The 16,628-nt window shown below is 40.2% G+C and overlaps 1 protein-coding gene across 1 annotated transcript in view; it reads left to right on the top strand.

The window, feature by feature from the left end:
- The window catches only part of LOC126338700 (exocyst complex component 5), a 113,294-nt gene that overhangs the window by 62,474 nt on the left and 34,192 nt on the right, over window positions 1-16,628 (top strand). The window contains exons 10-12 of the mRNA XM_050001575.1: window positions 2,405-2,500; window positions 4,426-4,585; window positions 9,415-9,647. Of these exons, the coding sequence (XP_049857532.1) occupies window positions 2,405-2,500; window positions 4,426-4,585; window positions 9,415-9,647 (489 nt within the window). The remainder of the gene's footprint in view (window positions 1-2,404; window positions 2,501-4,425; window positions 4,586-9,414; window positions 9,648-16,628) is intronic.

Here is a 16,628-nt window from a genome sequence, read left to right as displayed (position 1 = left end):
TTTCGCTCACTCTTGATGGAGCCACTGTGATGTTTATGTGGGTTCCTGGTCACCATGGTGGAATGGGAGGGTCAAGGAGGCAGTAAAAGAAAAGAAGAAAGGCTCGTACGAATGGAACAGAGACCAAACAGCTGAAAGTAAAAGGAAAATACCAGGATAGTAAAAATAAGTGTAAGAAAATAGTAGCAGAAGAAAAGAGGAAAAGCTTGGGAGAAATTCACCCGAGAGTTGGAAAAAGATGTTACTAGTGGCAAGAGGATGATATATGGAATTACAAAGAGTATGAGAAAGGAAAAAACACACACAAAGCTAGCAAAAGGGGAAAGCAGAGAGCTATTAATGCAACCAGAGGAGATAAGGAAAAGATGGAAAGAGTACTTTGATAAATTACTGCGGGCTGGGGTCTGGAAGAACTCTTGTAAGTATCTGCCCACCTGTCAAGTATTTTATTACTCTCCCCTACCAAATCCCCTTCTTTGTTCCTACACACATTTGTTCTGGCTTGGAACCTGGTCTTTCCTTCTTTAATATTTTGGTACATTTCATGACTATGTTTCTCTCCTTCTAGCTGTTCAATTTCTTCCAGTTTTTTTCTTTTCTAGTGCTCTTTTCTTCTGCCTGTGGACCCTCTTCACTATAAGGTGTTTTTCATTGTATTCATTCAGATTTGCTCAAGTTCTTCTCTACAATAATTTCATTCGTTCTATATTACATTCCTCAGTTCTTCTCATACATCCTTCGTCAAACCAATCTTCCTTACTTTGAGCCCGTTCATGTCTTAAAACCTCTCCATCTGCCTTGAGGGTTGCAGTCTTACATCATTTCCACATTACTTCTAAATGTTCATTTGATGTGTCGGTATCATTCTTGATCCTCTTCTATTTTCTTCTGATATGCTCTCCGTATTTCTTCTAACTTCAGTTTCTTAGTGTGAAACATCTTTTGTTTGTGGCTTTTTTGTTTACTCAATAGTGAGATCCTTTGTCTATATTTAATTCTCTCTAGATTGTGGTCTGAATTGCAGTCAACTCCACGTTGGCTCCTAACATCCATTATGTCCGATCCGTGTCTCCAATCAATCAGTATATGGTCTATCTGATTTCGGTTTGTCCATCTAGTAAAATCCATGTTTTTTTTTTTTTTTGTGTGGCAAACATGTACTGCCGACAGTCATGTTTTTGCTTGCAGCAAAATCTACAGCTCTAAGTCCATTGTCGTTTTCTATTTCATGGAGGCTATGTCTTCCTGTGGTTGGCTGAAAGGCCTCTTCTTTTCCTATTTTTGCATTCAGGTCTCCTGTTAATATCTTGAAATCATGTTTGGGGGCCTGATCATACAGTTATTCTACCTTGATATAAAACTCGTCCTGTTGTTCATCTGACTCCTCTGTGAATGCATGTAGATTTATTATTGTAATGTTGAAAAATTTTCCCCTTAATCTTAATATGGACATCCGTTCATTGATTGGTTGGAAGCACATCAACGCATGTTTCAGTTCTTTAGTGACCACAAACCCTGTTCCAAAGGTATTCATCTTCCCGCCACTATAGAAGATAGTGAAATTTCCTGCATCCATTATGTCACTCCCCTTCCACCTAATTTCCAGGAGAGGCATTATTTTTATACTGTAATTGTTTACTTGCATTAGCAGCTGACGTAGGGCTCCAGTTTGGTATAGGCTTCACACATTCCATGTTCCTATGTGCATATCTCTTATCCTTTTTTTCTTCGTCATCGAAATATCTGTCCGCTTATTCCTTTGCTAGCATTCGCAACAATTGATGTTTTACAGGTGGAGATTGTTTATCTTCTGCCCAGTAGTTTGGGGAGTTGCCCCTTACAGCTCGCAGGTTAGCTGGCTCCATGTTCAGGGTAGCATCCTTAGCCTTTGTAGCTCCCTCTACTTACTGCAAGGCAGCAGGTGATTTGTATCGTGTTTACTCCCTTAGGGAGACTGGCTTCACCATGCCTCTAGAGCCCTCCTTGCCCTATGTTGTAGTAAGTTAAGAATGATAAGGGAAAGGGATAGGCTTAGGATACGATCGGACAGGGGACAGGAGATAGGTCATTGTGGGACACACTTCGTCTGGTTCCGCCCCATTGGCCTGTCCGACATGGGTGACCCTGCTGTTAGCTACGCTACCACCGGCATAGCACTCGCCTGCACGGACAGTGCTACATTAAGACGGTGTCCCCTGAGGAGGGTTTATAGAGAGACAGTGTTACTAAAGTGTATTTGTTTGTTTTCAGAATAATTATGTATGCAGAATGTGACTACAATTTGCACCAAGGGACTAAAATATTCAAAAATGTTCTCTTTAATATTTTAATTAGAATGTAACAAGAAAGGAACATTGATTTTTAAACACTTCTTAGTGATTTATTTGTGTTTATCTATCTGCAGTGTTGAGGTAAAGTTTCTGAAGGAGAAGTGTGCCCTGATACTGCAAAAATATTATGAAAGCAAGAATCATCAGAAGAAACAGATCCAGACTGGCGGGTAAGTAATACAGTAAACATAACATAATGGTTGTTAAAGTGCAGTCACATCTAATTACAAAGCTACACAGAAACTTCAGCCTCATTCCAGTGAGGATGTTTGCCATATTAGAAAATAATGTAGCATACCTGCATAAGAAAGGTGAAAATAAATATCATTTAATATGTTCCAGTGCAAGTACTTCTCTTCTCTTGCAGAGGAAAGAAAAGTAAAGTAGTAAAATAATAGTGCCATGATGTGTATATTGAAAAATATTTGTGCACTTTAGTAACCAAAAACTAATTATGTCTCTGCAGTTAATTGGTATAATTCCTTCATCCTTAGTGTGAGGACAAGGAGGACTCGGTGAAGGAAGATAGATATATCGTGCTCCCTCAAAACCAAAACACTGGGAGAAAAGAAATAATCTACATCTATTTTCTGTTTTACCTGTAATCTCATGTAGCAGCAAATCTTTTAAAGTATTGCACAGAATTTTGGGGAGGATCTTGTAAAGTAGTTGCTCAAATTAAAAAAGTGGCAAATTATCAAATGACTTTTACATTGGCACAAATATAAAATACCTTATAACCTTCTCTGGTAAAAACACTTTCACTTCTTAACTTTCTCAGAAAACCATTTTGTATTAGCTTCTTTTTCAATATTTTTAATTGCAATAGCTCCCTTGTTTAATTTGTTGGAGGGTGGGAGGTAGAGAGGGGGTGAGGGTGACGGTGAGAAAGACAAAAGCTTTCAACATTCCCTATGAACATCATTGATATCAAAAAATTTATATGTAATTGCTCAACATTATATGTAGACACCACAGGATACTGTACTCAACTGTAAACAACCAACAACCTGTAAGCTATATAATCTCCAAGAATCAGATACTCTGTATCCTCTAAATCTGTCAAAATGATTGAAAAGGTAAATGTTTAATCAAGTAAAGCATATATATGTCTTCATGTCTTTCCCAGTGTTTATTATGAAAGAAAAAGAACAGGTTGTCATGTCAGATGTGCATGTTATTTGAGCAACTCATACTGTTGTTGACATATTGTGCTCATCTGACAGAATGATCCAGCTGTTCACCCAAGTACTTTTCCTGTAAGTTAAACATATGTTTCTTTTTCAATTCAGTAATCATTACATTATTTCAACTGTTTCATGTTTTAAAGTTAGACATGTAAAACATTTCACATCTGCTACTAGACTCTGCACAAACCAATCACAGTTTTTCTGTGTAACCAAAGACTTGCTGTTAATATGGTTATATCTTGCTTGTTTGTGTAATTTAAAAAAAAAAAAAAAAAATGATGGGTACAGGAAATTTCATATTTTGCTGCTTGTGTTCCAAATATGCATATTTTGAATCCACTGCATTTTGAAATTATTCTTTTCATGAACGTGCCATAATCTGCTCTGCACTTTTTACGTTTGAAGGTAACCATATTTATTTTTATAGTCTGCATAAGTGATGCTACAATTGAAGAGGCTGTAAAACAATAAGACTTTCATTGAGATACATCATCATCACTTTGGACAGTTGAAATTATTTATTCATAAAATCCACTTGTACAGTTTTGGCCATTTGGCCATTTACAAGTCGAACCAACAATAATATTATGTTTCAACATGCCATAAATTATTTATTTATAAAATTTGTTATTGCAGTTTTGGCCATTTTGACATATGCTAAAGCATAAAATTCTCACGTTACACTTAAAATGCTTAAAAGACCAAAACTGCAATAACAGATTTTATACACAATTAATTCCAACAGTCTAAGGTGACACTTTCTTTCAAACATTTTTTATGACACTCCAACCAGCAATGTAAATTGCTTTTTCATATATCATAATTATCAGGCACTCACTGATCTATGCATACTAGTGAGCAAATAATCCTTCCAGTACAATAAAATTTTATGCCTTTTTTTTCAGTTTCCAGGATTTACGGCGTGATTTGCAAGCTGTTATTGGCACCCGTGCCAATTTAAATATTGCACAAGTAGAGAATTATGGTGGGGAAACATTTCTTTCTGAGGAAGTTGCTATAGCTTTATTACAAGAGAGTAAAAGAGCTTTTCAGCGCTGTGAAATGGTAAGTCTCTGAAAAAATAATTATGGAACTGAAATTCTCTAGAAGAGAGACCAACAGCTGTTTGTTTCAACAATAACTAAAACATGTTATCTTTATACTCATTAAAATATTTTCGAGTGCTAAGGTTATTATATGTAACAATAACCAAAACGGCCTTGCTGTGCTGGTACTGCGAACGGCTGAAAGCAAGGGGAAACTACGGCCATAATTTTTCCCGAGGGCATGCAGCTTTACTGTATGATTAAATGATGATGGCGTCCTCTTGGGTAAAATATTCCGGAGGTAAAATAGTCCCTCATTCGGATCTCCGGGTGGGGACTACTCAAGAGAATGCCGTTATCAGGAGAAAGAAAACTGGCGTTCTACGGATCGGAGCGTGGAATGTCAGATCCCTTAATCCGGCAGGTAGGTTAGAAAATTTAAAAAGGGAAATGGATAGGTTAAAGTTAGATATAGTGGGAATTAGTGAAGTTCGGTGGCAGGAAGAACAAGACTTCTGGTCAGGTGACTACAAGGTTATAAACACAAAATCAAATAGGGGTAATGCAGGAGTAGGTTTAATAATGAATAGGAAAATAGGAATGCTGGTAAGCTACTACAAACAGCATAGTGAACGCATTATTGTGGCCAAGATAGATACGAAGCCCACACCTACTACAGTAGTACAAGTTTATATGCCAACTAGCTCTGCAGATGATGAAGAAATTGAAGAAATGTACGATGAAATAAAAGAAATTATTCAGATAGTGAAGGGAGACGAAAATTTAATAGTAATGGGTGACTGGAATTCGAGTGTAGGAAAAGGGAGAGAAGGAAACATAGTAGGTGAATATGGATTGGGGCTAAGAAATGAAAGAGGAAGCCGCCTGGTAGAATTTTGCACAGAGCACAACTTAATCATAGCTAACACTTGGTTTCAGAATCATGAAAGAAGGTTGTATACGTGGAAGAACCCTGGAGAGACTAAAAGGTATCAGATAGATTATATAATGGTAAGACAGAGATTTAGGAACCAGGTTTTAAGTTGTAAGACATTTCCAGGGGCAGATGTGGACTCTGACCACAATCTATTGGTTATGACCTGTAGATTAAAACTGAAGAAACTGCAAAAATGTGAGAAATTAAGGAGATGGGACCTGGATAAACTGAAAGAACCAGAGGTTGTACAGAGTTTCAGAGAGAGCATAAGGGAACAATTGACAGGAATAGGGGAAAGAAATACAGTAGAAGAAGAATGGGTAGCTCTGAGGGATGTAGTAGTGAAGGCAGCAGAGGATAAAGTAGGTACAAAGACGAGGGCTGCTAGAAATCCTTGGGTAACAGAAGAAATATTGAATTTAATTGATGAAAGGAGAAAATATCAAAATGCAGTAAATGAAGCAGGCAAAAAGGAATACAAACGTCTCAAAAATGAGATCGACAGGAAGTGCAGAATGGCTAAACAGGGATGGCTAGAGGACAAATGTAAGGATGTACAAGCTTATCTCACTAGGGGTAAGATAGATACTGCCTACAGGAAAATTAAAGAGACCTTTGGAGAGAAGAGAACCACGTGTATGAATATCAAGAGCTCAGATGGCAGCCCAGTTCTAAGCAAAGAAGGGAAGGCAGAAAGGTGGAAGGAGTATATAGAAGGTTTATAAAAGGGCGATGTACTTGAGGACAATATTATAGAAATAGAAGAGGATGTAGATGAAGACGAAATGGGAGATACGATACTGCGTGAAGAGTTTGACAGAGCACTGAAAGACCTGAGTCGAAAAAAGGCCCCGGGGTAGACAACATTCCATTAGAACTACTGACGGCCTTGGGAGAGCCAGTCATGACAAAACTCTACCAGCTGGTGAGCAAGATGTATGAGACAGGCGAAATACCCTCAGACTTCAAGAAGAATATAATAATTCCAATCCCAAAGAAAGCAGGTGCTGACAGATGTGAAAATTACCGAACTATCAGTTTAATAAGCCACGGCTGCAAAATACTAACGCGAATTCTTTACAGACGAATGGAAAAACTGGTAGATGCAGACCTCGGGGAAGATCAGTTTGGATTCCGTCGAAATGTTGGAACACGTGAGGCAATACTGACCTTACGACTTATCTTAGAACAAAGATTAAGAAAAGGCAAACCTACGTTTCTAGCATTTGTAGACTTAGAGAAAGCTTTTGACAATGTTGACTGGAATACTCTTTTTCAAATTCTAAAGGTAGCAGGGGTAAAATACAGGGAGCGAAAGGCTATTTATAATTTGTACAGAAACCAGATGGCAGTAATAAGAGTCGAGTGGAATGAAAGGGAAGCAGTGATTGGGAAAGGAGTGAGAGATTGTTGTAGCCTCTCCCCGATGTTATTCAATCTGTATATTGAGCAAGCAGTAAAGGAAACAAAAGAAAAATTTGGAGTAGGTATTAAAATTCATGGAGACGAAGTAAAAACTTTGAGGTTCTCCGATGACATTGTAATTCTGTCAGAGACGGCAAAGGACTTGGAAGAGCAGTTGAACGGAATGGACAGTGTCTTGAAAGGAGGATATAAGATGAACATTAACAAAAGCAAAACGAGGATAATGGAATGTAGTCAAATTAAATCGGGTGATGCTGAGGGAATTAGATTAGGAAATGAGACACTTAAAGTAGTAAAGGAGTTTTGCTATTTAGGAAGTAAAATAACTGATGATGGTCGAAGTAGAGAGGATATAAAATGTAGACTGGCAATGGCAAGGAAAGCGTTTCTGAAGAAGAGAAATTTGTTAACATCGAATATAGATTTATGTATCAGGAAGTCGTTTCTGAAAGTATTTGTTTGGAATGTAGCCATGTATGGAAGTGAAACATGGACGATAACTAGTTTGGACAAGAAGAGAATAGAAGCTTTCGAAATGTGGTGCTACAGAAGAGTACTGAAGATAAGGTGGATAGATCACGTAACTAATGAGGAGGTATTGAATAGGATTGGGGAGAAGAGAAGTTTGTGGCACAACTTGACTAGAAGAAGGGATCGGTTGGTAGGACATGTTTTGAGGCATCAAGGGATCACAAATTTAGCATTGGAGGGCAGCATGGAGGGTAAAAATCGTAGAGGGAGACCGAGAGATGAGTACACTAAGCAGATTCAGAAGGATGTAGGTTGCAGTAGGTACTGGGAGATGAAGCAGCTTGCACAGGATAGAGTAGCATGGAGGGCTGCGTCGGGCCGGTCTCAGGACTGAAGACAACAACAACAACAAGGTTATTATTAAGTAACAGAGCTCCAACATTATCTTTGTGTTTCCTTACTCCCCCTCCGCACCCCAACCCCTTGAAAAAAAGGAAAAAAATGCTGCTCCACGTTCCTGTCAGTAAAAACCCCACATTCATATATACAAATAGAAAGGCAGAGAGAAATGTAGATTGTAAAAGGAAAACTAGAGGACGGGAAACAGTGTAAGACAATAGTAAAACAAAGGTAGGAGAAATTAGTAGAAATCAGGAACAAGTGAATGTCAAGAGCAAATTATGTCTGGTTGTGGGTAATCACATTCTGACATTCCCAGATGCACTCCCAAAAGATGAGAATAGTCTATCCATGGGAAAACTTCAAGAAACATATAAATGACATGTTTAACAATTCCTGTTACCGAAAATAATTACTACCAGTAAAAGTAAAAAGAAAGCTATGAAAAAAGTAAAGCTACTCACTTTTTGTTGGAGCTTTTACTTGACGCTATATGTCCTTGTCTTAAATACTGGCAGTTGACTGCGAATTTTAATAAATATAATATAATGTACATAAATTGGTGATTAAATCTGATGTAATTTGTCCAATCGACTGCGGATCAGTACCTGACATGAGTGATAACTGTCAAATATGCAACAATACCAGTCTAGGGTATTTTAAGTGTAGCAACCACTTAAATCTATGTATGGGAAAGGCGAATACCAGGCTGAAATTTAGCAGATTAATCCTAAGGCCTTGTACTACTTACATGCTTACAAACCAATCATTTAGGCAATTGTTGATTATTGTCATCTTCACATTGTTGAATTAATGAAATAAGATACAAAGAAGAGCCATGTGATTCATCTTGAAGTTTTTCGTCAGTGTGAGAGTGTAATAGAAATTCAATAAACTTAACTGGAGACATTAAAGGAAAGGATACGCATCATAGAGTGCTTTATTTTGTAGGAGCCTACAGTTGAACTAATTAAGTAAAATATTACTTCCAATAGTCTCTGTCTTATGTAAAGAACATGACAGTATTATAATAGAACTATTATTTATAAATGAAATAATAAGACGATAAAATTGTTGTGGTGCACTATCTACCTGTGTCGTACACAGTGTGGTACTGTGGTTTGCATTTTAAGCATTTAAATTTACTTGAAAGCCAGTTTTGATCGAATTCCTAAGCCAGCATTTAAGATATAAAACTCATTCATAATATAATTATTTTTATTGTGTTTGATAATGGTTACTACTATTATTATTATTATTATTATTATTATTATTATTCCAAGTGGCTCAACAACCTGGTGTAAGTCTTTCAATTGGGTGCCATTTCGGCAACTCGTATATCACTAACTACCCTGGTAATCACATCATGAAAAGGGGACCTACAGTTTATCAAGGAATCCAAACCATTTGCTGTTCCTGGTGAAACTTCTCTTCATTGAGAGGTGAGGGTTAGGTTAAAAGATGATTGAAATTTACTGTGGTCTTGTCAGGAACTGGTCCCATGACCTTTCACATTCCTAGCACAAACTTCACCACTAAACCACCAGGCTAGATGTTCTGCTGATTGTTTTTGTGATAAATATTGGTAATAACTTATCAGAGTTCTCTTGTTAAAGCTCTCAAGACAGTCTGATCTGCCTGGCAACACAGTCCATGTATTGGAAATTCTGCTTCATTACCTGATGGAAGAATACCTGGACTATGCTCTGGAACTTGGACTTCAAGGAATACCTGTAGCTGAGACAAAAACACAACCACAGATATATTTCTTTGATGTGGTAAGGCAGTGTAATGCCATCGTTCACTTACTGGAGAAGCAGTTTGTTGACAGTGTGGTTCCACTTGTTGTGTAAGTTATCACAAGGTCTTCTTTGTAAAGACTTGATCAAGTCATCCTTTGGTAAAATTGAGTGTATTAGTTGTGTAACAATTAGTGTCGGTGTCATCCTAAAAAAACTGGAGTAGTTTGTACTTTCTATTTTTAACAAACAAGTAATATAACTGATTTAGAATGTAATCAGTACTGAAAGCTTCTATCCACCAAAAGTTATAGTGTAATTATTCTTGTGGCAGTATCAAGCATTGGCATTGTTTTTTCATTATTTTACTCCAGAGATTGTATCAAATCAGATAAAGTGCCAAAAAATTAAATGTTATGGGTAGGTTATAGTTCTGATATAGAACAAAAAGTCTTTTATATGCCTTACAACACAACCTCTACAGCTTGCCTATTGTCTGTAACTTCTAAGGAATATATTTGCTTACAAAAATCTGAGATCTTATGTAAAGTCTGTCAAAGCAAAAAGACACAATTTTTCTGGCACCCCCATTCACTGCAGTGCACCCACTCCCAAGTGTTATTGGTGACGTGCATCTCAGTTTCAAAATGATTCCATGACCAGCTGCCTCTGAGCTCATTTAGTCAAGAAGTAGCATTCCATCGAACAATGATGTGCCATCTAATTTCGTATATGATTTAGCAGAGAAAGAACTGAGACATCCACAATATTGGTCGCCTTCAGGCATGAATGCTTCTCAAAATTGTGTCCTGGGGTGCTACAAGATGTTGAAATAATGTTAGGAGGTGGTGGAGCATGTCTGACTCAAAAGCAACAGCTCTGCTCATTCAAGTTCTGTAGCAGCAAGGGATGGTCTATTATGAGACTGTATGTGACCTTCAGCAGAGCTTCTGGTGTGGAAAAACTTAATAGACTGAAAGAAAGGATTAGCTGGATCCATTAATATGCTTAGAAACACCTGACTACGAGCAATCAAGGATCTTGTGAAGAACAAATGGCAACATTGCTCGGAGTCCAAAGTTGTCCCTTGCTACCATTTTGTCCTGTGGGCAACATGGGAGCCTTTCATTACTGCTGAAAAAGACCTAGAAGTCAAGGATTCATTATATGAGGTCTGTTCCAGCATTCATATCAAGTTTGAAATTTGACTGACAAAGTGCCCAAAAGTCCTACTATGAAAAAGTTGGTCAACATGATGGATACTATTGTGCTATTTAAAATAGATGTAATGGATAAGGCTAAAAAACTGTGGTATTCATGTTTGTAATGAAAGACATGCTTACATTTGATCCTCACAAACACTTCCTAGTGTCAGAAAGGTAGTTTCCACATAGAAGTTAACATTTAGAACAGACTTCTTGAACACTCAAATAAATTATTGGGATAACAATATTTGAAGAATATGTGTTGACATGGTTTACAATTTTTTTGTTTGTTTTTACAGCTAAGATATCATTTTCTATTTCACACTATTTCAACAACTTCAGTAGCTGTTTCATGGCAGTCATAAGCAATTAAACAGTATAACAGCAGTTCAGATCCAACAGAAATGTTATACTGTGCATGAGTTTGTTGGGTATCCAAACAGTGAACAATGCACTAGGCATCTGATAGAAATAACTAGGTAAATTGTTTAACTATTGTGAAAGAGGAAATGACAACTTTGCTGGAGACCTAAAAGTTTGTGAATTATCAGTTATAATGAGGAAGCCTGAAGGAGCACCTCTGTTGATATACTTACAGTGTCACTGTGTGTACTATATCGATGGATATTTAAATGTATGAAGGCAAACAATGGAAACTACAGGTTTGAATATCAACAGTATTAGGAAAAGGATAGACTGCTGTTCACTGTAAAGATGACACGGTGAGTTGCAGATAGGAACAGGATGTGTGCCTCTGTTTGCCTCTCTGCAACTCGGTGTGTCTTGTTTACAGTGAACAGCAATCTACCCATTTCCGAATGCTGTTAATTTATAAAATGCATATATATGCACTCCTCAGTCATCTCTATTTGTTGCAGCTATGAGACTCTAGATAGTGGGTGTATTTCTAATTTAGTACTGTAATTTAAATTTTTATAATGCTTCAAGATATTTTGGGTGCAAGTTGCAGCGTAAGTTTTTGTGTTATCCTGCTCAAACATGCACTTTGGTAACCTAGTTGTGACAGTATGACAGCAGTACAGCCCTTCTTCAGTAGTTACCAAATCATTCTGGTTGGCATATCTAATAGTTCCCCATCTCACAATTCCAGGAGTTGGAGAGGAATGCATCTTGAGAATGGCTGCTTCCTGTGACCTTTCACCAGGTTGTCTACCATAAAGTAGGCATTGATCTGAACATCGATAATAGATGAGAAATTTGTTGCTGAATACCACAGAACACCATTCTGTGTCCCAGCTGACTCTGTCTCTACACCACACAATTCTACTGTGTGTAATATGGTGTTAGTGGTAAAAGACACATGATTCAGCCCCACTTCCATTAATCTGTTCCCAACAGTTATTGGCAACATTGTCTGTAACCTCTTACTGGATTTCAGCTATTGCCATGTGTCTGTTCATCAGAACCAGTCAAACAATTTCATGATTTTTTTGTGGTGTGGTTCTTCTAGGAAGACCTGTCCCCATTCTTCTTGCCACTCTTTTGTTGTAAGTCCCTCACCTCCCCATTCATTCTGCAGTTGTTTCAATACTGCCACTTATCTCTGTTGGCACGATGCTCCCACATCCCTCATGTTAATGATTTGGTCTTTCTCAAAGTCCAAAAGGTGGCAGTAAGCTAGATGAACACGTCATTTGGACATACTGAGCTGCAATCTCCACCTGCAAAGTTGCAGTAATGTTAGACACACCTGACAGCTGTCACCCTCATCTGTAGGACTGTCTTACTTGTGTGGAAAATTAGCTCACCTAATACTGAAATTTTACTCAACATATCCCGAAGGCATGGAAATACTGGAGTATCAGTTTGGTAGCTGTTAACAGTTAAGAGTCGTGTAGTATATGCTATCGTATCTTTATGGATCTGAAGCGTTTTGAAGATTATCATGCCACAAGTTTGTGTTGCACATCCAGCTGTGTCCTGTTTGAATTTAATGCGTTTTTGGGCCACAATGTACAGCTTTTCCTATCAGATGATGGTTGCTAAAACAGAAACTGGTTGAGAATAAAGGTGTATCGCTGGTGGCTCAAAATGCGTTTCATCAAATACTTGACAGCCATAAATAATTACCTACAAAACGTTCTAAGAGTGTCATTCTTTCCAGAGTTCAGTCCTTTTGGGAAAGGATGCAAAGTGTATCCTGCCTTTGGTTGTCATCCATGGCATCCTTGCAACACAGCAGTACATCTGTTTTGTTTCCCATCCAGGGATTACATTTCAGCAAGATAATGCCTTCTTGAGGTGGAGGGAGTTTCTACCACTTGTCTTCATGTTTTCCAAACCCTATCTTTACCAACAAGGTTGCTGAATCTCTCCCCAGTTGAGAACATTTGGAGCATTATGGGCAGGACCCTCCAACCAGCTAAGGATTTTTACAGCCTATTGCACCAGTTGGACAGAATTTGCCACAATGTCCCTCACGACTGTCAATGCCAAGCTGAATAACTGCTTGCGTAAGAGCCAGAGGTGGACCAATGCGTTACAGCCTTGCTCAGTTTCAGAAGCTCTTCCTGTTGAACAGATCATCCAGTTCTTCTGAAACTGTGATCATTTGTTTGTCTGTTCATGTACATCACCCCCCCGGGGGGGGGGGAGTCTTCCTGAGTGTGTTTTCCTCCATCTACTGTGTAGTGTTGTTTTCTGTGCTGATGATAATCATGGACTTCTTTGGCCCTCATATCCAGCATGGTAGCCAGTCCATTGTGGTGGGATTGCCATGTACCCTGTTGGTTGTAGCCCCCTGACTACACAGGGATCACTCTGCTGGTGCCTGTGCTGTTAACTCCTCATGTATGCCAGGGAATAGATGCCCGTCACCCTGGGACATCGGGACTCCCGGCAATGGCCATCCTGCCAGGTGGCCTTGCTGTGGATGGGTGACGCCCATGGGGAGGGCCCCTGGTTGGAGTGGATGGCATCGGGGTAGATGTCACGCCATGAAGTGCACCACGTCATCATTTGCTGGTGGTCAAACACCAACAGTCTCTAAGCGTTCCAGATCTCAGTTCAATGCAAGGAAGTATGACCATAAATCATTCCCCTCTCTGGTCATACCTTGGGAGAAGCGCCAGGCTACGGATGGTAGCGAATGTTACTCGCCCCAATAGCTGGTATGTACAAGAGCTGATGGAGAATCCTTCATGCTGATGAAGGCTCAGTTTTTTTTGTAGAGCATTTAGAGGACATGTTTGGTGAGGTGGAGGGAATGTCCAAAATGCTGTCAGGGTCAGTCTTGATAAAAACACATCCTCTGCCCAATCATGGGCATTACTCACTTGTGACAAGCTGTGGGGATGTATCTGTTACCACCACACTCCATAACAGATTAAATATGGTCCAGAGTATTATGCTCCCCAGGGACTTTCTTTTGCAGTCGGACTGTGAACTGCGCGCCAATTTAGAGTGGTGAGGTGTTCACTTCATCCAGTGCATTCACCAGGGTCCGAGGGGTAATCAGGTTACCACCGATGCTTTCATCTTGGTCTTCAAGGGTGACAAATTACCTAAGAAGGTCAAGGTGATGGTCTACCGCTGTGATGTCAAGCCATATATCCCTCCCCTGATATGGTGCTTTAAGTGCTGTAAGTTTGGCCATATGTCTTCCCGCTGTACTTCCAGTGTCACCCTTCAAAATTGTGGATGTCTTTCGCATCGTAATACTCTATGTGCACTGCCTCCCATCTGTGTGATCTGCAGAGAGCATCATTCCCCTTGCTCACCAGACTGCAGGATTTTACAGAAAGAAAGGAAAATCATGGAGTACAAGACCCTGGACCGACTGACCTACACTGAGGCTAAGAGGAAATCGGAATGTTTACATCCTGTGCGTATGACATCCTCTTATGCTGCTACGACAACAGTTCTAGCCACATCAGTCAATTCTCAGAGCCATAAGACTACACGTGTCATCTTGATGGTGGGGGGCACTTTCCTACCTGTTGCTCCTACGCCACCTACCTTGGGAGTACTAACTCCCAACCACTGGGACATCTGTCCCCTCACTCCCTACCCAGGTTCCTACCAGTGGCAAAGTGGATACCCACCAGTGGCTGTAGCAGCCACAGGTTGCTGGTCATAGGGCTTCATGATCCTCCTCAGTCCCTGAGTCCTCCCAGCCAGAGCAACCAAAGGAGTGGTGAGAGAAACCCAAAAAGAAGACAACCCACAAGAACTCAGACATTGCGGTGGCACCAGTACCATCACTACCTACAAGCTCTGCATCTGAGGATGAGGTGGAGATTCTGGCATCCCCTGAGGACCTAGATCTCGCTGGACCCTCAGATACAATGGATGTTGATCAAATAGCTACTCAATCGATGGCAGCAGGTGACTCCGCGGCGTAAACTGCCTCCTGAAGTGCTTCATACCTTCGTAGCTTCATGATAACGTTATCCTCCTGTGGAACTGCTATGGTTTTTTCCACCACTTGGCTGAGCTACGGCAATTGTTAAGCTTTACACGTTTTCTACATTGCCCACCAGGAAACTTGGCTCCCGGCAATGCGGACCCCTGACCTCCATGGCTATAGAGGATATTACAAGAACTGTAGCGACTATAAAAGAGTGTCAGGAGGAGTTTGCGTCTATGTCCTCTTGAAGCTGTTTTTGTCAGGATACAGGCGATGCAGAATTTAACTGTCTGCAATGTATATCTCCCTCCACATGGTGCAGTATTTCTGAACATACTGGCTGCACTGATTTACCAACTCTCTAAATATTTCATACTTTTGGAAGATTTTAGCACCCATAAACCCATGGGGTGGCACCGTGCTTACTGGCTGAGGTATAGATGTCAAAAAGTTAACGTCTCAGCTCGACTTCTGCCTCGTGAATACTGGAGCCTCCACACATTTCAGTGTGGCTCATGGTAGTTACTCAGCCATTGATTTATCACTTTGCAGCCCAGGACTTCTCCCATCTGTCCACTGGAGAGCCCATGAGGACTTGTGTGGTAGTGACCACTTCCCCATCTTCCTGTCACTCCCGCCCCGGCGTCATGCCTATGGCTGCCTACCCTGATGGGCTTTAAACAAGGCAGGCTGGGAAGCCTTCACATTTGCTGTCAGATTGAATCTCACCCACATGGTGTCATCAATGTGGTGATCGTTTCTGCAGCATAAAACGCGATCCCTTGTTCCTTGCCCCTCCCGGTAAAAGACAGTACCTTGGTGGTCGCCAGAAATTGCTGAGGCCATTAAAGTGTGTAGCGAACTCTACAGCGACATAAGGGGCACCCTTCCCTGGAGCATGTAATAGCTTCTAAATGGCTCCGTGTCCATGTTTGCCAGCTTATAAAAGGACAGAAACAGGAGTGTTGGGTGAGATACGTCTTAACCATTGGGTGCCATACATCACCTTCCCAAGTCTGAAAGAAGATCAGATGTGTTTTTGGGTACCAGACCCCAACAGGTGTCCCTGGCATTAACATCAGTGGCTTGTTATCTATTGATGAAAAACACCATTGCTGAGCACTCTGCTGAGCACTATGCTCGAGCCGCTGCATCAGAGAATTAATCCCCAGTCTTCGCACCCTCAAATGGTGGATGAAAAGAAAAGTTCACTACACGCCCCAGTGAACCCTGTAACACCCCACTTACAGAGTGGGAGTTCCTCAGCACCCTTGCACATTTCCCCGACACAGCTCCTGGGCTGGATCGGATTCACAGTAATATGATCTAACATCTCTCGCCAACTACAAGTGATATCTCCATGTCATCTTCAACCGGATCTGGTGCGATGCCATTTTTCCATCGCAGTGGCGGGAGAGCACCATCATTCCAGTGTTCAAACCTGATAAAAACCTGCTTGATGTGAACAGCTATCGGCCCATCAGCCTCACCACCATTCTTCGTAAGCTGCTGGAACG

This window comes from Schistocerca gregaria, chromosome 1 (genome assembly GCF_023897955.1).
Source record: "Schistocerca gregaria isolate iqSchGreg1 chromosome 1, iqSchGreg1.2, whole genome shotgun sequence".
Lineage (NCBI taxonomy): Eukaryota > Metazoa > Arthropoda > Insecta > Orthoptera > Acrididae > Schistocerca > Schistocerca gregaria.
The sequence above is the reverse complement of the archived record's forward strand: the minus strand, read 5'-3'. Positions and strand labels throughout refer to the sequence as shown.